At 44.1% G+C, this 27,181-nt stretch overlaps 1 protein-coding gene across 6 annotated transcripts in view; it reads left to right on the top strand.

Annotated features, from left to right (window-relative positions):
* The window catches only part of LOC123755316 (dnaJ homolog subfamily C member 27), a 128,271-nt gene that overhangs the window by 89,861 nt on the left and 11,229 nt on the right, over positions 1–27,181 (top strand). For 3 of the 6 annotated variants that reach the window (XM_069327860.1, XM_069327861.1, XM_069327859.1), the window contains 2 exons: positions 25,679–25,813; positions 26,021–26,173. In XM_069327860.1, coding sequence (XP_069183961.1) covers positions 25,739–25,813; positions 26,021–26,173 — 228 coding nt within the window. In that variant the 5' untranslated portion in view covers positions 25,679–25,738. Of the gene's footprint in view, positions 1–18,906; positions 19,530–22,276; positions 22,502–25,678; positions 25,814–26,020; positions 26,174–27,181 lie in introns of those variants that run through there. The other 3 variants (XM_069327862.1, XM_045737826.2, XM_045737825.2) reach the window with 3 other exon arrangements.

Raw genomic sequence — 27,181 nt, 5'->3', positions numbered from 1 at the left:
TTTTTCTAGGCCTACATGTTAAGCCTATAGGACAGGTCATGTGTGTGGTCAGTCGGTTGCAATTGTTGTTATGTCCTTTACAACGTCAATCATAGAAAACGTTGACGCTCTTTGGAACCATAACTCCGTAGTTTAAATATACCGTCAATTATTGTAGTTCAATTCGTCCTCTCAACTAATAGGTCGCATTTGGCACGTTATGGTAACTAAGGTTACAAATGTAATGATGTCCTACGAAAAGTAACAGCTCACAAATATCTTCGTTTTCTCGATAGGTTTGGTGGGTTGGTTGGGTTCGTACGTTTCTGCTTAGGTTAAGAGGTTGGATTTTTAACTTATGTAGGATAGGTTGTGGTATTTATGTGTATAACTGACCGCTGTTTTACTAACTCTGGTTCATTAAAAACGCCTCAAATATCACTTTTCCCTGTAACGGGGGGTGGGGGAAAATAGCTCTATCTTGTCCATTATTCCACCCCCCAGTTAACTAACGAGGCCGGGGGAAACAGCTCTCTCTAGTCCGTTATCCCGTCCTCAGTTAGCTAACTATTCTAGAGCACCTCCAGAGTTCCTAAGGCAGCCTCTCTCGTTCAACACCTTGTAACCTAGGTATTTGACTACCTAGGTTCCAAGACTACAAGGCGCCGTCACTTGATCAGTTACCCGAAACTCTAGAGAGAACTCTAGAATACATAATCATTGCCACAAACGTATAAGAGAAAACGAGAGGAAAGAAATGAATAGTGAAGTAATTAGTGAGGGTTTGGGGTGAGAGGTAGGGAGGTGGGAGGAGCGAGGAGGGTCATTAGTTGAAAGTGAGAGTTTAGAGAAGGGTGGAGGGAGAGGTGTAGATAGGTAGAAGTAGAAGAGTAGATAGTAGAAGTAGAAGAGTAGATAGTAGAAGACGAAATGCTGCCACCATCCATTCATGATCATTACATACAAGACAAGGAATGGAACTTGCCTGTATCACAAAATTCTCAAAAGATGTTATCATGAGTTCATTATTAGTATGTTCCCTCTGTACCATGTACTCCTTAAAATCAGGGAACCAATAATCCCCGAGGCTTTCTCACCTCAACTCTAAGCTCTAGGGAACAAAGTTAAACACAATTTAAATAATAAATTCATAATTATATTTCCCATGAAGTATCATAATTTAGCAATTCAATTAAAATGTTCCAGTTAATATGCAAAGTGAGTCATCATCCAAGAATTCGAGAACCCTACAACTTGACTGCCCCTCATCATCACACCACATATGTAAAACACGACAAGTCACCTTAATGTTCACTCACCGAGTACTGAGTCTAAGTTGAATAGAGAGGGGGGGGGGGGTCTGTAGCTTGACAGAGACTGTCTCGCCCCTGCCGGCCGACAGCCTCCCAGGTAGGGAGCAGGTCTCTGCTCTCGTCTGCTGTTCTGTCTCTTAATGCTTGATGCTTGATAGCTCTCCGAGTTTATATTGGGGAACCTAGTAGCTAACTCCGCCCACAAGTAGATAGCCTCCGGCACTACCAAGCCACTCCTTAAACGTCGGCATGTTTGAAGGCCACCAGACTACAATTATAAGCTTAGCGGAAGCAAGGTGAAATTCTCATGATCTGACCTCAGGTCACTTGAGGTCATTAACGCTTTGAGGTGTGAGATCTCAGGCAGACAACTGGCGCCTCTCAGATCCTTGTCTGTGACTCATGTACTCTATGTATGTATTAACCTAAACCAAACACTTTTACAGTGTTACATCTCCCCTTCTCCCCGAAAATAAAGTTTTTGCAACACTGCTAAAGCAAGCTAGCTGTGTGCGACAACTTTATTAACGAAAAGAATACATCCTAGCTAAACAAATATACATCACCCTACTCTAAAAAAATGAAATATATAGACAGACGTCCATTGTCTCTGGCTGGGCGACGTCACTGCTTGGTCTTGTAGATAATCCTGTACCACATTTCTTCAACACAACTGCCTCCGTCGCTTCTCCGTCGTTAACGCACAACAACACTTGGTCAACCCGAAAGCCGTTACTACTTGAACTGAGCACAGGACCGTGGAATTCGGTTGTCCCAGCTGATCTGTAATTGGCCCTACGTCAGTCACCATGAGAGACGTATATTGGGGTTCTTCACAGCTATAGGGACTACAAGTTTCGAGACCTTCATATAGTTGCCAACAGTAGAAATCCCATCCTACTCTTCTTCCTCCCTGTTGCTCCAGCACGCCTCCTTCAGAGAGCTACTTCTGACAGCCACATCAAGTCCGCATGACACAGGAAGAATCACTCAACAGAGCAACATGCTTGTAGGAGGGGCGGCCAGTCAAGGCAAACGATCCTGTCTTGCAATTACGCTCCATGCAATGATGCTGACACCAGCAAGGGACACTAGGTATCGTGTCTCACTCAGCTTGTCTTATCTTCTTTCTTCTCTCTTCTTTCTTCTCTCTTCCTTCTTCTCTCTTCCTTCTTCTCTCTTCCTTCTTCTCTCTTCTTTCTTCTCTCTTCCTCCTCCCATGGGTCTTTGACAAGCGACCTGGGGTCCATTGGGGTCTGTCCGTCCTGGGGTCCACTGGGGTCCGTCCGTCTTGGGGTCCACTGGGTAGACCAATGTTGACCGACCGAGAGGGCTGCCTCTTGGGGTCCCCCTGGGGTGGTGGTGGTGGTGGAGCCATGACCTCCAGGTAGTGGGCTGGTCGTGGTGGTGGTGATAAACGCCCCTGAGTGTGGTACATAGCAGCCGTCTCCCTCTTTTGTATGTGCGTCTCTCCTCTCTTCTGGCTCCCACCTGTGGATGAACAGAAAGGCGACAATATCGTGCTCCCAAGATATTTGTGTGACCCTGTAGTTTGTATAGGGTTACACAGTCATAACATAACGCTCTCCTCCTGGCAACAACTACACTTCAATTTTTAATAATTCAATTAACTCTGAATGATATTGACTTGGTGGAACATAAAACAGTAACAGAGGAAAGTTAGAGAAGAGAGAATAAGGTCATCACTACTTTTAACTTGTCACACAAAAAAATCAAAACTAATAGACAAAACTCTAGCCTAACTTAACTATACCGTTCCTAATCTTACGTACTTAAATATCCATTACTCCCACCCTTAACCTACAGCCACCTACGTGACCCAGAGTGTTTCCCTAGCTTCTCCGCCGGTAAACAACTCCCAAACTGTTGTCACCCCTGTGACCAGACTATCTAACGTCGAGCGTCCCCAACGTGAAGTCTACTGACACACTAGTCCACACTAGCATGCTGTACAATACCAGTACACCTCGGGTTATTGCGTTCAAATGGAGTAAAACAGTCGATCGCAATAATCTGAGCAGAACCACACTTAAACTACTTAAGAACTACACCTGCCACTCCCCACTGACCTGGAGACCAGCGGTGGCTGGGTGTCCCCGTGGGACATGCGAGGTCACCTGTCACACTCAGCTGACCTGCACTACCAACACCGCTAAGTTCCCAAATCGCCAAATCTTATTACTAACATAAATCACTACACACGCAAGTTCTGGTGAACATTCCCTGAACACCACAAAACTCACAAAATCACTAAACACAACACCAGAGAATCACTATCTCCTAACCTGAAAAAAGTTCGCTAACTCGCGAATATTAAACACCTGTCAAGATCTCCCTGATAGCGCCTGAGCGGCAAAAAGACACGTGGGACTGAACAATGTTAAAAGAACACCAATACCTTAAACATTGTTCAACACCGCTGCCATCATTGTAACGGGGGGTGGGGGAAAATAGCTCTATCTTGTCCATTATTCCACCCCCCAGTTAACTAACGAGGCCGGGGGAAACAGCTCTCTCTAGTCCGTTATCCCGTCCTCAGTTAGCTAACTATTCTAGAGCACCTCCAGAGTTCCTAAGGCAGCCTCTCTCGTTCAACACCTTGTAACCTAGGTATTTGACTACCTAGGTTCCAAGACTACAAGGCGCCGTCACTTGATCAGTTACCCGAAACTCTAGAGAGAACTCTAGAATACATAATCATTGCCACAAACGTATAAGAGAAAACGAGAGGAAAGAAATGAATAGTGAAGTAATTAGTGAGGGTTTGGGGTGAGAGGTAGGGAGGTGGGAGGAGCGAGGAGGGTCATTAGTTGAAAGTGAGAGTTTAGAGAAGGGTGGAGGGAGAGGTGTAGATAGGTAGAAGTAGAAGAGTAGATAGTAGAAGTAGAAGAGTAGATAGTAGAAGACGAAATGCTGCCACCATCCATTCATGATCATTACATACAAGACAAGGAATGGAACTTGCCTGTATCACAAAATTCTCAAAAGATGTTATCATGAGTTCATTATTAGTATGTTCCCTCTGTACCATGTACTCCTTAAAATCAGGGAACCAATAATCCCCGAGGCTTTCTCACCTCAACTCTAAGCTCTAGGGAACAAAGTTAAACACAATTTAAATAATAAATTCATAATTATATTTCCCATGAAGTATCATAATTTAGCAATTCAATTAAAATGTTCCAGTTAATATGCAAAGTGAGTCATCATCCAAGAATTCGAGAACCCTACAACTTGACTGCCCCTCATCATCACACCACATATGTAAAACACGACAAGTCACCTTAATGTTCACTCACCGAGTACTGAGTCTAAGTTGAATAGAGAGGGGGGGGGGGTCTGTAGCTTGACAGAGACTGTCTCGCCCCTGCCGGCCGACAGCCTCCCAGGTAGGGAGCAGGTCTCTGCTCTCGTCTGCTGTTCTGTCTCTTAATGCTTGATGCTTGATAGCTCTCCGAGTTTATATTGGGGAACCTAGTAGCTAACTCCGCCCACAAATAGATAGCCTCCGGCACTACCAAGCCACTCCTTAAACGTCGGCATGTTTGAAGGCCACCAGACTACAATTATAAGCTTAGCGGAAGCAAGGTGAAATTCTCATGATCTGACCTCAGGTCACTTGAGGTCATTAACGCTTTGAGGTGTGAGATCTCAGGCAGACAACTGGCGCCTCTCAGATCCTTGTCTGTGACTCATGTACTCTATGTATGTATTAACCTAAACCAAACACTTTTACAGTGTTACATCCCAATAAATGCCCCAAACTTTTCATTATATCTTGAGATAATTTCGAGGCTTTTTAGTGTCCCCGAGGCCCGGTCCTCGACCAGGCCTCCACCCCCAGGAAGCAGCCCGTGACAGCTGACTAACACCCAGGTACCTATTTTACTGCTAGGTAACAGGGGCATAGGGTGAAAGAAACTCTGCCCATTGTTTCTCGCCAGCGCTCGGGTTCGAACCCGGGACCACAGGATCACAAGTCCAGTGTGCTGTCCGCTCGGCCGACCGCCAAATATTAGGGAATATTACATGACAGAATCTTAGCGTGCCTGAAAATTGAATTAAATATTCGTTAATATTATTTATAATGAGTACATTGTCACACTAAGCCATACTTCAAATAAGCATTGTCAGTACTAGTATCACAAAATATTAATGAAGTAGTTAGGATACATACCAGTCACAATTAGTCTAGATACATAACAATTTTAATTACGAGTTACTCGTTAATATCTCCTGTGAAGTAGTTACACTCATGACAAAATAATAAGAGTAGAGCCGTGACAATATTACTCTCCACTTACACTAACAAAACTTGTGTTGTGTTTCCATACTCTACACCATACACCATACACCATACTCTACACCATACACCATACTCTACACCATACACCATACTCTACACCGTACACCATACACCATACTCTACACCATACACCATACTCTACACAATACACCATACTCTATACCGTACACCATACACCATACTCTACACCATACACCATACTCTACACCATACACCATACTCTACCCTCAAATGTTAGATAGGGAAAATCTTCCCTACCATCTTTAGTGTATTAGGTAGGGATAAGTTATCAACTGTCAAATCGTAGCCGAGCTAAGAACATTGTATGTGTGTCGGTAAGATTCATAACCTCCAGACACAAGTGCAATAAGACAGGAGATGCTTTTTCACCCCATAGGGTTATTCACCCATGGAACCGCCTACCCGCCGAAGCCGTAAATACAAAGTCATCGCAGTTCAACATCCAGTTGGAAAAAAACGCTCAGGAAAAAGGGCGAGACCCTTGACAAGCCGCCAGCTTTCTGTCTCCGCCGTGGCCACCAGAGTGATGGTGGCCTTCAGGTAATTCAGGTAAAGCCTATTTGCTGACATATTATAAAGAGAAAATTGCGGAGTGATGTGCTTGACGGCGGCAAACCGTTTTTTTTTTTTTTTTTAAGATGTCGCCCAACGGCGCTGCCCAATAAACTCGCCCCTCGGGGCAAAATTAAAAAAAAAAAAAAATCTCATCCACATATTTTCATTAGAGCTTCTCCCAATGTCAGTGGAGCTTAGTCCAAGGCGAATGTGTTTCTTGGTCCTGTCTTTAGCATAGATGATCTTGTGTACTCAAAACCTGTACTCCAACACAGACAGTGTATAATACTCATCACAAAAGCTTCCAGGACCCCATAACTAGTGGGTAGGATCTTAGCGCGTGAGTTGACACACTGCCGCCACCACCAGCGCTCTTCCTCTGCTCAAGCTGCTAACATAACACACATACCTGCCAGATCCCGTGGCTTCATATACTGGTAATTATCGCAGCCACCACAGTACGTGACGATGGCCGCCAACAATATAATGAACGGTGAGTGATGGTAACTTGGTGACGATTGCCGCGTCGTCTACGAAGCTGGAGGAACACATATTTATACCTGCATTTTGCCTTGTGATACAGACAGTGATACATGTCTCGGTATTTTTATCAAATATACATATTGTCTTTTATTAAACATATTATCATTAATGACACATATTGTTATTTAGTTGAATCCCACGCCAATATATATATATAACATAAATAAGGTCACATATTAAGTCAGTAATGAAGTCTCATCAATACAGACATCACTCAGTGGTTAGTTCTTGACATGTACTTTATACAGGTTTACTACATTAGCATCCATTAATCTACTCTAATGTGTATGTTCTCTCTCTCTCTCTCTCTCTCTCTCTCTCTCTCTCTCTCTCTCTCTCTCTCTCTCTCTCTCTCTCTCTCTCTCTCTCTCTCTCTCTCTCTCTCTTTCTCTCTCTCTTCTCTCTCTCTCTCTCTCTCTTCTCTCTCTCTTTCTCTCTCTCTCTCTCTCTCTCTCTCTCTCTCTCTTTCTCTCTCTCTCTTTCTCTCTCTCTCTCTCTCTCTCTCTCTCTCTCTCTCTCTCTCTCTCTCTCTCTCTCTCTCTCTCTCTCTCTCTCTCTCTCTCTCTCTCTCTCTTTCTCCCCCACACGAAACAGCAAGACACAAAAGGAGTGATCTGTGTGTGGCAGTACTGCACACAGAGAGGAAGGAGAGATAGGAAGCAAGATGGTTCCACGTGTCTTCCCAGCCCTGCCCCAGGCGTCGCCCCGGGCCACTGCTGGGGCGTGAGGCGAGGGACAGGTGCAGTATCCCCCCCCCCCTCCCCTCACGCCGGGATAACAGCAGGAAGAGAGCTGAGAGGTGAGGGACGGGTACATGATCACCCCTCACGCCAGGATAACAACAGGAAGATAGCCGAGAGGCGAGGAACAGGTGCAGGATCCTCTGACGCCGGGCGGGTTAGCAGCAGGAGTTGGGGTGAGGAGTAGGCAGAGGCTGGTGACTATACCGAGCAATACAGTATATAAATACATATATATTTTTTCCTCAGCCCAGGGACCGATAAGTATATCAACCCTCGACTGCCCCTAAACAAAATGGTCCTCTGTATTTTACAAGACGCCTCAAAGACCCGCTCGTCTTACCGCCTCTTTCCATTGGTGTGGGCGCCGCTGATACTGGCGGGAGGCGAGGAGCATATGAGTGTCGGCGCGGCCAACATAAGGGAGGCATGCAGCAACGAAGGACAGTGTTGTCTCTTAACCTTCAACACTGGCTTTAAAGTACTCTGGGTTATCGGGTGGAACAGGCTCCACGCTACCTCAAGGTACTCTCATCGATATACAAAATATATCATCAAACTAAACCAATCACCCAGAGACAATAATGGCGATAAAGGTAAACAGATTCTCGTAGACAAGGGTGAGGGTGTCTGTGGAGCCACATACACAATTACTGGCCAGAGAGGCGGAACTTAACCTGACTGACCGAGTGACCGCCACTCACATTGTTAGGATATTACATCCCTAGCTCAAAATAGTATTACTGAATATTTCAAGTTTGTTGCATCCTAGCTCAAATTTATAGCTCATCCTAGCACAAATTTATAGCTCATCCTAGCTTAAAATTGTAGCTCATCCTAGCACAAATTTATAGCTCATCCTAGCTTAAAATTGTAGCTCATCCTAGCACAAATTTATAGCTCATCCTAGCTTAAAATTGTAGCTCATCCTAGCACAAATTTATAACTCATCCTAACTCAGATTTATAGCTCATCCTAACTCAGATTTGTATCTTTATTGACATTATTTACGTTGGTTTAAAAATACAATTATTACCCGCGATGAACGAGTTATTCAATTCACTTCATTAACTCCATTCATATATGTCTGTTTAATACATTTATAGTTGGCTTAGTTTACATAAGTTTACAGTGAATTATTTACCTAAGAGAGTCATAATAATAACAAAACATGATTATCTGACTCTTAGAATACAACTTAAATGACTAATGTAAACTAATCATTCAGTGAATTTATATAAAAAAAATGATCACACCCTCAGCACTGTCCACAGATTCTAGAGTTATCCAGAATCAAACTCACTCCCGACACAGTTCATGCAACATACATCTGACTTCCATAGGAGTCAAAGTACCTGTGACAGTTAGCCATCTTCTTGTGATTGTAGTTTCTTCATAATTCCAAATATCGAGCTGTGGGTCTCCCAGTGTTCTCTGCTGACTAGTTGTTTTATCCTATCATGTACACTTGCTGCATCATTATAAATATATCACTCATTCTTCAGTTGTATATTCTCATAATTCAGTTTATATTTCTGGAAAAGTTGGAGTGGGCAGTGACTAAGTGGTCTGAGGTAATCAATTTATGGCGATGTGTGTCCCGGAAGTACGCTATCCTCATTCCCTTACAGAAAGAACTTATAAACAATGCGAATGAATGAAGGAGCAAAAACACACCTTGCAAATTCCTGGGAGTTTACTTCAACTACCAGCACCAGCACCACACCTCGGGCCATGGCACTGTGGACCACATCCGCTCAGAGGGCAGGAGTCGCCCCAACACCCACGCCCCCCCCCCCCCCCCTCATCCCCCCTAACTCTTATCACCTCCCACACGTCTCTTTTAGTCCACTTCCCTAAACCTGTCCCCACTACCACACCTTCCCCACCACCACACTTGCCCCATCACCACAACAACCCTACCACCTACTTGACAGTTGAGAGGTGGGACTAAAGAGCCAGAGCTCAACCCCCGGAAGCACAACTAGGTGAGTACCATGTCAATCCCCTCCAAGTGGATCTCTTGTGGGATCCAATATAGAAAGTGAAATATATTACAATAATTTTTGACACTATCACAGCATCAGAATTCTAGTGTTTTAGTGAAATTAGAAGCAATACAATACTGACATCCTCGAACTAATGACCATAAGCCTCAAAAAAGTAGGTAAACCAATTAGGTTTGTATGCTTCTGGTTAGGCAGAATCTCTTCAAATTTGACGCTTGTGAAATCGTGAGAACGGGCTGGACGCTGAGTATGTGTTCCTTATGGTCATCACTAAAGGTGGTGACCACAAGAAATAGTCACGAAAGACGATCACAAGACACTGAGCGTGTCTTTATGGTGATTGTTGAAGGCGCGTTCTTGTGTGTTTTTAGTTGACAAGTTTGTTGTGTGAGGGTGACACCGCAGTTCTCGTGATTGGCGTGAGATTAGTTGTTATGCTCAGTGTTATTGTTACTACATCGCCGCCAACACGTGCCCTGCCGTCCCTCACGGTCTTGTAGTCCGAATTTCGCGTAATCCGAAGTTCGCATAATCAGACATTCGTGTAATCCGGAATTCGGGTAATCCGAAATTCGCTTAATCCGAATTTCGCATAGCCAGAATTTCTCATAGCCCGATTTTCTCAACATGTGGCCGTGAGTGTCCCCAGGTGACCGAGCAATTAACACGAGAAGCCAAAGGCAAGACTCGACTCTCTGCAGCTCATTTCCTTACCACAGCAGATGGTTGAATTGCTGGCTGGGTGTATACCCTACTAATTTGTTAGCTGGGTGAATAGCTGTCTGCTTGGCTATTGTGGCTGGCTTACTACGTGTTCATTTACCTGGGTAACTAGATAATGAATAACTGGTTGGTTGTCCAGTTAACTACCTGAGTCACTCCATGGCTCTCTGGATGACTAGTTGATGTGGTTGATTTGTATTTTTTCAGGTTTTGACTGGTTATTTTGCTGGATATCTGGCTAGCAAATTGTCAAGCGGGTAAGACTGGTTAATTAGTTACCCGGTTAATTTGCTAACTGATTAGTAAAGTGATAACTGATAAAGTATCCTATTTGGGTAATACAGTGAGTCATTAGCTGACAGGTTAAGTGATTGAGTAATATAAGATAGCTGGTTGTTGAACTTACGGGAGCAGTTTAAGGGTTCAGCGGTAGTGCGCATGTGCGTTGTACACCTACAGATGGAGGACACCACTGCTGATGAGCACATGAAAACAATACCAATACGTACATCATTATTAAAATGTACTCACACAAACGCGATCATGTTCATGTGAACACACACACACACACACACACACACACACACACACACACACACACACACACACACACACACACACACACACACACACACACACACACACACACAGTCACCAAACTGGGAACTTCTCGCAGTTTTACTGACAATTTAAATTTAACATAAATTTACTAAATTTTGCTCCCTTCCTGTGGTAAACTGCGGTAGACGAGACACCTGTAGCTTTCCCAACGGATCTGTCGAACAAAACCGGATTGATTGATGAAGATTAAGCCACCCAAAAGGTGGCACGGGCATGAATAGCCCGTAAGTGGTGGCTCTTTGGAGCCATTACCAGTATCAATAGCTGATACTGGAGATCTGTGGAGGTGCGACTGCACCCTAAGGAGAGGTCGTGACCTCTCCGTAAAACTGGAGAACTGACACACATGTCGATCTGTTTACCTCCCTTGAAACTTTGAAACTTTATTTTTTTTTATACAGGATGGTACAGGAACAGACGACTGCTGACTCCTGTTAGCGGGCGGCAAGCCTTCTCTTCCATAGCTCATGGTAAGCTCTTACCCACTAGTTTTCCCTGGAAAAGTGAAAGCCCGCCAATTACTATTGGGCGAACAGGGGCAAACAGTTAAGAACTGGCGCCCAGTCAATCCTTCCTGGCCAGGACTCGAACCCAGACCAGATCGGCGAGAGACTAGTGTGTTACCACTATATGCCACCAGGAACTGTTACTCGCGGACCTGCGGGGGTGACCGCGAAGTCATTAAACACTCACGGAGCTACTTAACATCCACACACTTATGGAACACTCGCCGATCTGTGGAACAGCTTAGCTCACATATCTGTGGAACATTGAGACACCAATGGAAAGCAGAAATACTAGTGGAACACAGAATCACTATATTTTCACAGCTGAAAAATGAGTAGAACATCTGAGCACGTGACCATTTATTTTTTTGTTTTATCAACTAAAATAGATCTTTAGATCTTTCTTGGAGCCTTGGAACACTGGCGGGCTATTTTTAACATTGCTGAAATCTGACAACTCAAATGAATGTTGCAACCTTAAGCAAAACTCTGGAAACACCAGTTATATAATTTCCACGATTCCCCAAAGACAGAATCCTGAACAATTTGAAGAAGTACGTTATGTTGATTTAGCATACTGTAAATGTGTGTATACTTGCAGTCATTCTCACGAATTCATTAACAACTAACTCTTTAAAAGAGAGAAATCCCATGATGGTTGTACCTTGTGGAAAAAGGCCATAAATACGTCTTAATCAGTGCGCTTAGTTTCCGCAGGAAGTTGACAGGTGGAGGGGGGGGGGGGGAGCAGTTATACGCTGGTGTAGGCGGCGTAGAAAACATCTGACACACCACCACAGGACTTGCTGCCTCCAGATTGACTGTACTTGCTCGGTCTGCTGCTAAGACAGGGAGCTCGAATATGCTTAACGCGCGTGAATAGTTTTGTTTTTATTTCGGAGTGTGGTGATGGGGGGGGGGGGGGATGACTGTGGGCGGTGTGGTGATGGTGGGGGTGGTGGTGATGGTGGGGGTGGTGGGGGGCTTTACTGCCGCTCCCCAGCAAAGACCCCCACCACACGCCCGAGGAAGATGACCTCCCGGAAGACCAACCAGTGTTCCAACCCCCTAATAACGCGGAAATGCGAACTTCAGCCTGGATCTCTCTCACCACCCTCCCTTCAACCCGGTCTTCCACTTCCCTCGCTGGAAACCTGGGCCTGAGCTGAATGTTTACCTTGTTCTCTCAAGTGGAGGGATACTAGCAGGTATCATCTTGTCCCTCTCGAGAAATAGAAGCCCAGCATAAATTCACAGGAAACACTCTGAATATATGAAACACAGGTGGGAGGCAGGTGATCCCCCAGTGGGAATCATAACACCTCCAGTGGGAAATATAGATACAGCTCACGTGGGAACTACGGGTGAATCTCCAGTGGTAATTACACCAACCCCTCCAGTGGGAACTACAGGTACACCTTTCGTGAGAACCACAAGGAAAACCTCTAGTCGGAACGCGAAGAAAACGGAGGGTTCGTCGAGGGTCACCGACTCCCCATTTTCTGTGGTAGCATTACTGGTGCGTTGTGACCGGCAGCCTCCAGTGTTCACTGGGGCCTGGGAGGGGGGGGGGAGAGGAAGTGAGGCATGGGGGGGAGGGGAGGGAGGTGGAGGAGGAAAGGAGTGAATTGTGTAGGTAACACACACAGGGGTGTGGAGTGAGTGGGTGGGACACACAGGGGTGTGGAGTGAGTGGGTGGGACACACAGGGGTGTGGAGAAGGTGGGACACACAGGGGTGTGGAGTAAGTGGGTGGGACACACAGGGGTGTGGAGTAAGTGGGTGGGACACACAGGGGTGTGGAGTGAGAAGGTGGGACACACAGGGGTGTGGAGTAAGTGGGTGGGACACACAGGGGTGTGGAGTAAGTGGGTGGGACACACAGGGGTGTGGAGTGAGAGGGTGGGACACACAAGGGGTGTGGAGTAAGTGGGTGGGACACACAGGGGTGTGGAGTAAGTGGGTGGGACACACAGGGGTGTGGAGTAAGTGGGTGGGACACACAGGGGTGTGGAGTGAGAGGGTGGGACACACAGGGGTGTGGAGTAAGTGGGTGGGACACACAGGGGTGTGGAGTAAGTGGGTGGGACACACAGGGGTGTGGAGTGAGAGGGTGGGACACACAAGGGGTGTGGAGTGAGAGGGTGGGACACACAGGGGTGTGGAGTAAGTGGGTGGGACACACAGGGGTGTGGAGTAAGTGGGTGGGACACACAGGGGTGTGGAGTGAGAGGGTGGGACACACAGGGGTGTGGAGTAAGTGGGTGGGACACACAGGGGTGTGGAGTAAGTGGGTGGGACACACAGGGGTGTGGAGTGAGAGGGTGGGACACACAAGGGGTGTGGAGTGAGAGGGTGGGACACACAGGGGTGTGGAGTAAGTGGGTGGGACACACAGGGGTGTGGAGTAAGTGGGTGGGACACACAGGGGTGTGGAGTAAGTGGGTGGGACACACAGGAGTGTGGAGTAAGTGGGTGGGACACACAGGGGTGTGGAGTAAGTGGGTGGGACACACAGGGGTGTGGAGTAAGTGGGTGGGACACACAGGGGTGTGGAGTAAGTGGGTGGGACACACAGGGGTGTGGAGTAAGTGGGTGGGACACACAGGGGTGTGGAGTAAGTGGGTGGGACACACAGGGGTGTGGAGTAAGTGGGTGGGACACACAGGGGTGTGGAGTAAGTGGGTGGGACACACAGGGGTGTGGAGTAAGTGGGTGGGACACACAGAGGTGTGGAGTAAGTGGGTGGGACACACAGGGGTGTGGAGTGAGTGGGTGGGACACACAGGGGTGTGGAGTAAGTGGGTGGGACACACAGGGGTGTGGAGTAAGTGGGTGGGACACACAGGGGTGTGGAGTGAGAGGGTGGGACACACAAGGGGTGTGGAGTAAGTGGGTGGGACACACAGGGGTGTGGAGTGAGAGGGTGGGACACACAAGGGGTGTGGAGTAAGTGGGTGGGACACACAGGGGTGTGGAGTGAGTGGGTGGGACACACAGGGGTGTGGAGTAAGTGGGTGGGACACACAGGGGTGTGGAGTGAGAGGGTGGGACACACAAGGGGTGTGGAGTAAGTGGGTGGGACACACAGGGGTGTGGAGTGAGTGGGTGGGACACACAGGGGTGTGGAGTAAGTGGGTGGGACACACAGGAGTGTGGAGTAAGTGGGTGGGACACACAGGGGTGTGGAGTAAGTGGGTGGGACACACAGGGGTGTGGAGTGAGAGGGTGAGACACACAAGGGGTGTGGAGTAAGTGGGTGGGACACACAGGGGTGTGGAGTGAGTGGGTGGGACACACAGGGGTGTGGAGTAAGTGGGTGGGACACACAGGGGTGTGGAGTGAGAGGGTGGGACACACAAGGGGTGTGGAGTAAGTGGGTGGGACACACAGGGGTGTGGAGTGAGTGGGTGGGACACACAGGGGTGTGGAGTAAGTGGGTGGGACACAGGGGTGTGGAGTAAGTGGGTGGGACACACAGGGGTGTGGAGTAAGTGGGTGGGACACACAGGGGTGTGGAGTGAGAGGGTGGGACACACAAGGGGTGTGGAGTAAGTGGGTGGGACACACAGGGGTGTGGAGTAAGTGGGTGGGACACACAGGGGTGTGGAGTAAGTGGGTGGGACACACAGGGGTGTGGAGTAAGTGGGTGGGACACACAGGGGTGTGGAGTAAGTGGGTGGGACACACAGGGGTGTGGAGTAAGTGGGTGGGACACACAGGGGTGTGGAGTGAGAGGGTGGGACACACAAGGGGTGTGGAGTAAGTGGGTGGGACACACAGGGGTGTGGAGTGAGTGGGTGGGACACACAGGGGTGTGGAGTAAGTGGGTGGGACACACAGGGGTGTGGAGTGAGTGGGTGGGACACACAGGGGTGTGGAGTGAGAGGGTGGGACACACAAGGGTGTGGAGTGAGAGGGTGGGACACACAAGGGGTGTGGAGTAAGTGGGTGGGACACACAAGGGGTGTGGAGTGGTCTCTGCTAAATATCAGCACTACCCGTGTCCAATTAATTTTGCCACCTGTCCTCAGGGAAGAGGTTCCGTGGAAATAATCACTTAAAAATCACTACATAATTAGTGCTATTATCTACACTCTATCCATGGTTAGGTTAAGGTTAAAATACCTTAACCTATTTTTTTAGGTTAAGGTACTTGGGTTAGGAACTTAACTTCTTTGTAACGTTAAGAGGAAGTTAAGTTTCATAACATTTTGTTACGTTAATACGGTGTATTATTTCAAGCATGTGAAATATAAAATTCAAAAATTATTTGAGTGCCCCCTAGAATTTGTTTTACAGACACCCATATTCTTCAGACCGTTAAAAAAAACGAGTTAAGCATAAACTTTTTATATTTTAAACCAACGATTTAGAATATAATAAAGTTATAACAAAGATTATTCTGTGTTTAGGACAAAGATTCTCCTGCCAGTTTACAAGTAGACTATTATTGGAACCGTAATATGCTTTCAGACCATCACAAATATCTAGATAACTATCCAGTTTGTGTGAGAATGGGTTTGGTGTCTTGTGGTAATTATCGTGTTCACGTCGACCTCATACTAACGGATATGAATGATTTTGTTGATTTTCGGGGCAATCTTGAGATGATTTCGGGGCTTAGCGTCCCCGCGGCCCGGTCCTTCGACCAGGCCTCCTTTTTGTTATACATCCCCAGGAAGCAGCCCGTAGCAGCTGCCTAACTCCCAGGTACCTATTTACTGCTAGTAACAGTGGCATCAGGGTGAAAGAAACATTTTGCCCATTTGTCTCCGCCTGCATCTGGGATCGAACCCGGAACCTCAGGACTACGAATCCGAAGCGCTGTCCACTCAGCCAAGAGCTAAGTGACAACCGAACGCTCATGATGCTTATTATGAGTGATCTTCCTGGCTGAGCCTATCATAAAGAAGTGCGAGGCTTCACATGTGCGGCGGTTCAAGACGATATATTGTGCCAGCGAGGAGTGGTAACGTCCATACACAGTTGTGAGAGCTTCTTACAAGTGCACTCAGAATTGCAGATGGTTCATAGCACAGGGCAAATAAGGACAGAAAATTTAGCATGTGTGTGCACGAACGAGAAAAAGGTGACAGATGGAAACAAGATAGCTGTATGAGCCAGAGACATTAGAAAGAATTATTTCAGTGTCGGAACGCTATGCAAGTTAATGGCTTAACAAGAATATACCACTTAATTACCGACATATGCACACACACCCATATATATATATATATATATATATATATATATATATATATATATATATATATATATATATATATATATATATATATATATATATATTAGTATATATATTAGTATATTTTGGTAGCAGTCTTTCCTGTAGACATATATTATTAAATATGACCGAAAAAGTAAGATTAATAATTCTAACACGAATTTTCTCAATCTTTCGTACATTTCTTTTCACTGTTGGAGGTAATTCAAAAATCAATTCTCCAAAATTCATTTTTATTTCTAGTCTGACGCGACACGAGCGCGTTTCGTAAAACTTATTACATTTTCAAAGACTTTAGTTTACAAATACACAACTGAATAGAACTGACGCATCTCCGATTTTGTTTATATCTACATTTGAGTGAGGTGGATGGGGTGAGGTGGCATTATTAGGGTATTAATTTCATCAACACAAGACAGAACAAGAGGTGGCATTAATAGGGTATTAATTTCATCAACACAAGACAGAACACGAAACAATGGGTATTGAAATGGAAGTGATTGTAGAAAGCCTATTGGTCCATATTTCTTGATGCTTCTATATTGGAGCGGAGTCTTGTGGTGGGTAGAGGTGGGTAGGGTAGACTCAAGACTCCGCTCCAATATAGAAGCATCAAGAAATATGGACCAATAGGCTTTCTACAATCACTTCCATTTCAATACCCATTGTTTCGTGTTCTGTCTTGTGTTGATGAAATTAATACCCTATTAATGCCACCTCTTGTTCTGTCTTGTGTTGATGAAATTAATACCCTATTAATGCCACCTCACCCCATCCACCTCACTCAAATGTAGATATAAACAAAATCGGAGATGCGTAAGTTCTATTCAGTTTTGTATTTGTAAACTAAAGTCTTTGAAAATGTAATAAGTTTTACGAAACACGCTCGTGTCGCGTCAGACTAGAAATAAAAATGAATTTTGGAGAATTGATTTTTGAATTACCTCCAACAGTGAAAAGAAATGTACGAAAGATTGAGAAAATTCGTGTTAGAATTATTAATCTTACTTTTTCGGTCATATTTAATAATATATATATATATATATATATATATATATATATATATATATATATATATATATATATATATATATATATATATATACATACATATATAACAAGGCCCCAATAGACAGCGGAACCTGTCCAGCAGAAGCAGGACAATGAACTAAATTTCCAGCAGGATCAGCACAATGAGGTGAGCACACACACTGACACAGTCAGACCAACAGTTAGTTTACTTAACTTATTAAGCCCCGCATACCCATCCTGTGAGTGGTAGAGGAAAGAGACGCTCATAATCATCCTGGGAGCTGAACCCCAAAATTCATTCACTTTTAACAAGAAACTTTCTCGCTAAGCTAGTTACATAGTTTAATGTATATGTCAACAATCTTTTATATGAGTAAGTAATATGCGGAAAACTCAAACAAATCTTAGTAGACAGACCCAAGCCAGAGTAATATTCCAGCCAGTTATTGTATCTTATCATCGTACTACAGTTCCAACCAGCAGACGCAGGGAAACTGTGGGTTTCCCAAGGTGTCAGTAAACTGAGATAATTCTCACCACTGCTACCTGAAACAGACGGAGTGAGTGAGAGAGAAAGAGAGACAGACAGAGACTTTTTAGCCATGGAAGACTATTTTTACCTCGTCATAATGCACTCTGATTATTAAAGAAGAAAAAGGAATCCGCTACGTTATATTCTAAGTGTTTTCACCCATGAATGTGGTCACAGTAAATCCTCCGGTTGTTCTGCGGTGCGCTGAGGTGATTTCTAGTATTATGACATTATCTGTAGTACCTAGGGTTCATTCGTTGTACTACGGGATAATCCCTGGCGTTCTCAGAGAAACTGTTGTACTCTAGGATGATGTGTGGTGTTCTGAGGGGATCTTCTGTACTCTAGGATGATGTGTGGTGTTCTGAGGGGATCTTCTGTACTCTGGGATGATCTGTGGTGTTCTGAGGGGATCTTCTGTACTCTGGGATGATCTGTGGTGTTCTGAGGGGATCTTCTGTACTCTGGGATGATCTGTGGTGTTCTGAGGGTATCTGTTATACTCTAGGAAGATCTGTGGGATGATCTGTGGTGTACTCAGGGAGATCGGCGTTCGTAAACTGTTTATTGAATCCAGGATTAACTGTCAAGAACGAGACAAGAAGAAAATGTGTGGCAAGTAGTTGCGTCACAGCTTGCTGACTCCGGCCCCTAGTGTATACACGCTAGGGGCCGGAGTCATCACTCATTAAGAAACATTTCCTGCCCACCTGGTTCTTAGTAGTTACACCAGGAATCAAGGTACAGTTTGTGAACGCCAATCTTCCTAAGAGGACACATCCCAGCCAAGTGACCACCAGAGCCCTCGTAGCTTAGAGCCCCTCGTCAACCGTACATAAGTTTAGTTTTCTTGACTACATAATCCGCAGCCGTAGAGGTCGACGGTTAGCGACTCGTGTCATGCTAATTGTATCAAATTCTTGTTGTTAGGGTGGTGCATAATATGCAAATCAAATATGAAACAAGCTCATCGCATTTGTGAGCTACTTAGACAAGAGACTGTATTTGTCGTCGCTGTCGAACCTGTTGTTGATATAATACAAATATACAGCAAATAATGTGACTAGCTTAGCAATACTGTAACTTTGTCAGCTAAATGAATGTTGGGGTTCAGTCCCTGAGCGCATTGTGTTCCTCTATAAACCTTTCCACTACCGCCCACAGGCTGGGTATGGGGTCCACTGCCGCCTACAGGCTGGGTATGGGGTCCACTACCGCCAACCGGATGGGTATATGGGGTCCACTGCCACCTACAGGCTGGGTATGGGGTCCACTACCGACAACAGGATGGGTATATGAGGTCCACCACCACCCACGGGATGGGTATGGGGTTCCCTACCACCCACGGGATGGGTATGGGGTTCCCTACCGCCCACAGGATAGGTACGGGGTGCATAATATTTGAACCAAACTACTTATACTTTCGAAGCATCGGAAGGAAAACTACTCTATCTTTTTTTCCTACTTATCTTTTCACCCACAGGGTTATATAATCCCATGTAATCGCTTACCCGCCGAAGCCGTAAATGTCAAAACTCTGCAAAATTTTAAACTAGATCAAATCATTAGGACAAATGGGAGGACCTTTGACAACCCGCCGGCTTCCTGTCCTCGTCGAAGCCACTAGAGAGACAGTGTGGCCTGAGATAAATTCAGGTAAATAAACCCCTGGACCCGTCTACCAGCAATGCCGTAAATGTCAAAACGCTGCTGAATTTCAAAATTCATCTCTACAAAATGGAACAACCTTCGACAAGCCACTGGCTTCCTGTCCTTGTCTAGGCCACTAGAAAGATAGTGGCCCTCAGGTAAACTCAAGAAAACTCAGCCACCAGACAAGGGTTAAATAAATCAGTTCCTCTTAGAACACGACTGAAGAAAACGACCCGTGAGCTCTCGAGCCGTTTTCTGTGATGCCGTGTTGTAGGGTTAAGGGGGAGGTAAATTTTATTTAATTTTTTTATTTTATTTATACAAGAGTTCTTACATTCTTGTAAAGCCACTAGGGCACATAGCACGTGCCACTAGCACGTTTTGGGTAGGTCCTTCAATCCCATTTTTTCCCCGGAATACGACCCGGTACCACCCATTCACTGCTGGGTGAACAGAGGCTACAGTTAAGGATTGGAACCTAGTCAATCCTCCTCGGCCAGGATACGAACCCAAGCCAAAGCACTCGCGAAGCACCGTGCGAGTATTTTACCACTGCGCCACGTGTACCTTATTATATTAAATTATTCGCACACTCTTCGTCACTATACCATGAGTTTACCTGAGGGCCGCTAACACTAGTAGCCTCGACGAGGACAAGAAGCCGGGGGCTTGTCGAAGGTCCTTTCATTTACCTTGATGATCTTTTCCAGCTGTACTTTAAACGTTAACAGAGTTTTAACATTTATGGTTTCGGCGGGTAGGGGGTTCTAGAGGTTTATAACCCTGTGGGTGAAAAAAATATCTCTTGTTCTCAGTCCTACAATGTAGGACTGAGAACCTTTGAAACTTTGAAATCTTTGGAACTCACTCCCAGATGAATTTAAAAAATGTCAAAACTATGGCTTGTTCAAAAGTAAAATAAAAAAAGTACCTAATTTCACCATCATAGTTTCCTACCTTGTGCTTCAAACTCACTGTTGTACTACCCACTTCCCCAATATTAGTACTTAAGAAACATATTCTTACCAGTGTAATCAACTATGTCAACTTATAGTGTAGTTATTTATTAATATAAAAACCTTGCTACAATGAGCCGAGGATCTTCTTGGTACATGAGGTACATATAACGACCGTGATCAGTATTAGCATCTTACCTGATATGTTAGATTAAGGACCTGCCCGAAACGCTATAAGTATTAGTGGCTTTGTATGAATGTAAAAATACCAATCCTATGTAATCTCACAACCCATTATACCTTCTTCCAAATAAATTATTATTATTAAAACTTTATACAATTGAATCACTACCTTCTTTTCCTTGAAGTCGAAGGTACGCTTGATTATTCCAAGGGTTTGGTTAGCCTTTTTTGGCTGCTGCCCCATACCTGTTGTGCAACTTTTATTGGGTGGTGGAATTTGACTCCAAGGTCCAGTCTTCATTTTTTTTTTTGTGACAAGCTTAGGTATACACGGCAATGTGCTGCTACCCTATTCTATATGAGATTACTACAGTGTGAACTCAAAAACTAGCTATAAATTCATCTAATAATTTCCATCTCACAGAATGGTTAGTCATATATGGAATCGGGAGAAAATACCAACCTCAATATAAAAACAAACCAACTCTGAATAAAAATCAGGAGAGGACATGAAATGTAAGACTGATCTATTAGTCTCCATTAGCAAAATCTGGGTATAGCAGAAGAATATCTTCCAATATTCCTGAGTGTTTGAAGTAATTATAGAGCTCAAAGTACCTCACCATTTGGTCTGAAGTCACTTACAACAGGGCAATCACAGATATAGTGTTGGAGAGTATGTCCCAGCTCTTGTTCATATAGTTTAGAATTAGAATGTTTACCATCGGAAGATTCATTACCTCCAGCAGCCACCTGCCACAAATATCGATATACCAGACTAATTCTGGCAATTACAATGTCACACTGTTTAGTGGATGTTTCCTGCTGCCAGTACATATAATTCTCGGTTCTAAACATGTAATAGCTCTTTATACACGTACTTTCTGGCCTTCACTGACTTGGTGTGTCAGTGACTGCTCTTCTGTCTTCCCTAATTTCCTGAAATATTGCGGCTTTTACAGCAGACTGGAATGCCCATATCCAACTCAATTTCAGGCTTATCACGTGCAATTTTAGCTGCCTTAAGTATCACATCGCTGTGTGTACCCAAGCTTGTTAAAAAACACATCAACATCCATATTATTATATGGATGTATCATATTATTATATGGAATAATTATTAAATTATTATATGGGGTTCAGTGGGAAGAAGAAATCAAAATTAAGGAAAACCGAAAATATATGCATTATAAGATATTTTTATAATGAAGGTTCTGAAATAAATAATATATTTCCTTCTTTCTTATGACATAAATAGATAACAATTATTAGCGTATATAAATGTTTTAAAACAAAATTTGCTTCGAGTGCTTCTCACCTCCACCATAGTTGCACATTTTTGGAATCCCGTACTCGGGTCGGCCTCCAATTCAGTGCGTAAACAAGGGCTCCAACGAGATATTTTGAGCTGGTGAACAACTCTTGTCTTCAGCGGCGTCCTGTCCTCAACCACTCTATACACCTGAGGAGAGGCAGGCGAGGGGGTTATTGGTCGAGGTGGAGGTTTAGGTGTGTGCAGGAGGCGGCGAGAAGACCGGTGGAGGTGAATATAGCGAAGAGTGGGTGAGTGTCTTAGAAATGGGTGGTCGGAAATACCCAGCACATTGAGTCAGGCCACAGTGTGGGAGACCCATGTGTCGTGTGGGGAAGGTCCTTATATGAGTGTGTGGGGGTCCTTATATGAGTGTGTGGGGGTCCTTATATGAGTGTGTGGGTGTCCTTATATGAGTGTGTGGGTGTCCTTACATGAGTGTGTGGGGGTCCTTATATGAGTGTGTGGGGGTCCTTATATGAGTGTGTGGGTGTCCTTACATGAGTGTGTGGGGGTCCTTATATGAGTGTGTGGGGGTCCTTATATGAGTGTGTGGGGTCCTTATTGAGTGTGTGGGGGTTCCTTATATGAGTGTGTGGGGGTCCTTATATGAGTGTGTGGGGGTCCTTATATGAGTGTGTGGGGGTCCTTATATGAGTGTGTGGGTGTCCTTATATGAGTGTGTGGGGGTCCTTATATGAGTGTGTGGGTGTCCTTATATGAGTGTGTGGGGGTCCTTATATGAGTGTGTGGGGGTCCTTATATGAGTGTGTGGGTGTCCTTATATGAGTGTGTGGGTGTCCTTATATGAGTGTGTGGGGGTCCTTATATGAGTGTGTGGGGGTCCTTATATGAGTGTGGGGGTCCTTATATGAGTGTGTGGAGGGTCCTTATATGAGTGTGGGTGTCCTTATATGTGTGTGGGAGATCCTTGTGTTGAGTCTGGCATCCAGTGTAGGAGATACATAGGTCATGGGGGGGGGGAGGGGATCCTTATAACAGTGTATTCACCTAGTTGTGCTTGCAGGGGTTGAGTTCTGCTCTTTTGGCCCGCCTCTCGACTGTCAATCAATCAACTGTTACTAACTTCTATTTTTTTTACACCCCTCCCCCAGGAAGCAGCCCATAACAGCTGTCTAACTTCCAGGTACCTATTTACTGCTAGGTAACAGGGGCATCAGGGTGAAAGAAACTCTGCCCATTGTTCCTCGCCGGCGCCAGGAATCGACAACGGGTCACAGGATTACGAGTCACACGCACTGTCCACTCAGCTACCAGTGCCCCTAAGTGTGGGGGAGGGGGGGGGTTGATGTAAGTTAGGTGACAGTGTGAGGTGGAGAATGTGTGGGAAATATTGTCAGTTTAGGTGTACCTAGAGTGGGTTCTGGAAGTCAAACCTGGCCCCATTCTGGTTCAAGCCCAGACTGGGGCCAGGCTTCAAGTGATTTTGTTTTTATTTATATATACAAGAGTTCTTACGGTAGAGAGATGGTCTCACTTCATGCAGGTCGGCGTTCAATCTCTGACCATCCAAGTGGTTGGGCACCATTCCTTCCCCCCGTCCCATCCCAAATCCTTATCCTGACCCCTTCCCAGAGTTATATAGTCAGTAATGACTTGGCACTTTCCCCCTGATAATTAAAAAAAATTACATTCTTGTACAGCCACTAGCACTCATTGCATTTCAGGCAGGTCCTTAATCCAAATTTTTTCCCCAGAATACGACTTGCCATATAGGTTAACAACCAGGTACCTATTCACTGCTGGGTAAACAGAAGCTACAGTTAAGGATTGGCACTCGGTCAATTCTCCCCGGCCAGGATACGAAACCAGGCCAAAATCACTCGCAAAGCGCTGGGCGAGTGCTTTTCCACCACGTGACAGACTATGATTACTTGACGGTACGCTGTGTCGTAACCTTATATTTCTCGGTTCCCATTGCCATGGATGAGAAGCCTATTAGGATGTTCAAGGTTCTCCTAGACCAACAAATATACTTCCCCAGGATGTGCAACCCTTAGGAGTTGCCCAACTTCTGTGGGCCTATTTAATACTAGGTGTATATAGGAATTAGATGTAAGTAATCATTCTCAAACATCTTATCCTGCCTAGTAATTGAACCCAGGATCAACATGCTGCAAATCAACTGCACTGAGTTCCCTAACTCTTGGGTATTTACTGCTAGGTGGACAGAGGCATCAGGGGAAAGGAAACCTATCCAAATGTCTTCATCCTGTTGCATGAATTGAACCCCAGGACCTTCAGTTTACCTAGTTTAAACCAGACCTAGTTTAAAGGTTAGGAATACAGCATGTACTGTACAATATTTCATAATATTGTAATGCATAATAAAAGGAGAAAATATTTATTTACAGTACATACTTAATAAATTAAGTGTTTGCATGAGTGGTATATTTGGATAGAGTATTATTTATTATGCACATTTCTACCAAAATGTGTATGGAAAACTGATATTATTCCCAAAGATGATTTACCTCTAATGGACTGTATTTTTAGCCTACTCTTAAGAAATCTTAATACAAAATCTGTAATTTGTATTACTTTTTATCTTTTATCTTTTTAAATTTACTTTGATTGATATTTATTCCATATAACTTTTTGGATCACTATACTTTTTAGGGAGGACCCCACAGTAGCTACTTGAGTTTAGCTCTTGTTCCACGAAGCCTTAGCCCAACACCTGGTGGACCAAACTCTCACAAGTCAAGCCTAGCCTCGGGCCAGGCTTGGGGAGTAGAAGAACTCCCAGAACCCCATCAAGCAGATATTAAGCAGGTACCTGGCCTCTGAAGCCCATCCAATATCTTCTGGAAGCCAGGACCAGAGTCTTGCTTAGTCTGAGGGAAAGGTTTACATGGAGATCAGAGATCAATCAATTAGTAATTATTGATGCAACAAATAGGAAAAATTGCTTAAAGGAAATTAGGCATCCCCAGGTGAACAAAGCAAATGATTATTGCCAGAGTACATGAGTACAGTTTTCGTGGTAGTCATCTGCGTTACTATTAAGGTGTTTACCCTTCAGTAATGACCCTTTGCCTTATTTCATATGGGTATCTAATTTTGTGTATGAAGCTGCTTGTTTTCTTACTCTTATGTTATCTGGTGGGATTTTTCTTGGTTTTGGGTTAATCTCTGATCCTGAAACTCACCTTACATCATGAGAGCACCAGTTCTTGTCTTATCTTCTAGTATGCAAGGGTTGGTCTTAGATACCTGGTGCATCTAAGACATGGCTGGACCATTACTTAGCTCGAGGTGATTGCAGGCCAAACATTTCATTGCATTCAATGTTTGATTTTTGTAAATTTCAGAATTTCAATTAAGAGTGAAAATTTTACAAAATTAGATAAGTTGCTGTGAGTGTATACTGTGCTGTACTTTATTGTATATCTTTCTTTGCACAGGTTGAGAAGAACTCTGGGAGATACATATTGTAGAAGATATTAATGTAAACACTATCAGTCATGGACAGTCGTAATGGGTCTAAGCATATATCAAGAATTCGTATCCTGAGTCTTGGCAACCCTGGAGTTGGCAAGGTAAAATCTCCAATTTTATTTTGTAAAAAAATATTAGTTTTGAGATTGAATATCTAGCAAGCTAAGCAGCATTTATTTTCTGTATGTTTAAAGTTTTAGCTAATCATTTATTTCTGATTTACATGTTCTTCAGGTACTACTGTAATACTAGTAGGGTATTTACATGTAATTATTAATTAATTGTTTCAAACATTGATTATTTTTCAGAGCTGCCTAATAAAGAGATATTGTGAAAACCGTTTTGTTACTAAATATATCCCAACGGTTGGTATTGATTATGGTTCAACAACTGTTGATGTTGATGGACGTAAAATCTCTGTTCACTTCTTTGACACGTCTGGCAGCCCACTGTTTGAAGAGGTTTGTATATACTGTACTGTACATTATTCTTACTTTTATCAGCTAATGCTCTGTGTATTGCCAGGAACATACTTTAGTTAGACAAGAACACATGGGGCATGAAACCTTAAAAAGGGAAAACTTCTAAACATGGATGGAGAGTACTCATATATTGTTTAGACTTTGAAGAAAGTGAAGGCTGCATGATTAAGGGGAAGAATAAATGGTACTAGAACATGCAAATTAAAGGCCATTCATTCAGTAGAGTCAACTATTACACCACTATTACCAGTGCAAACTTCTACTAGTACTAGATTAAATAAATGCAATTTCCTTGTGTATCTTGGAATGAGAGTGCAGTAACATTCTTACAGAAAAAATCCCAATCAAAATAATTGAGTGTACCTTCATTTGTCATCAATGACACTGTAAGGCCAGAAAGCACGAGTATAAAGAGCTATGATGTGTTTAGAACCTAGAAGTACATGTACGGACAGCACAAAACATCAACTTGGCAGTGTTACATTGTAATTGCCAGAATTAGGCTGGGATGCTGATTATTTATGGCAGGTAGCTGCAGGTAATGAATCCCCAATGGTGAACATTCCAATTCTAAACTATGTGAACTAGGGCTAGGACATACTCTCCAGCAGTATATCTGTGATTGCACTGTTATGAATGATTTCAGACCAAATGGTATGAGATACATTGAGCTCTGTAACTACAGTATTTCAAACACACATGAATATTGGAGAATATTCTTGGGCTGTACCCAGACTTTGCTAGTGCAGACTAATGGATCAGCCTTGCACTTCATGTTCTCTACTGATTCCATGCATGACTAACCATCCTGTGAGATGGGGATAAACTTATGGCTTGTTTTTTTATCTAAATTTTGTAATCTTTCATATAGAATAGAGTAGCAACACACTGCTGTGTATATCTAAGCCTGTTAAAAAAAAATACAAATGTGCAATGAATAGAAAGTTCTTTTCATAAAAGGCTTCTTCAAAGAGGCAAAGCCGTTTT

Source organism: Procambarus clarkii, chromosome 20, assembly GCF_040958095.1.
Source record: "Procambarus clarkii isolate CNS0578487 chromosome 20, FALCON_Pclarkii_2.0, whole genome shotgun sequence".
In the NCBI taxonomy this organism is placed as follows: domain Eukaryota; kingdom Metazoa; phylum Arthropoda; class Malacostraca; order Decapoda; family Cambaridae; genus Procambarus; species Procambarus clarkii.
The sequence above is the reverse complement of the archived record's forward strand: the minus strand, read 5'-3'. Positions and strand labels throughout refer to the sequence as shown.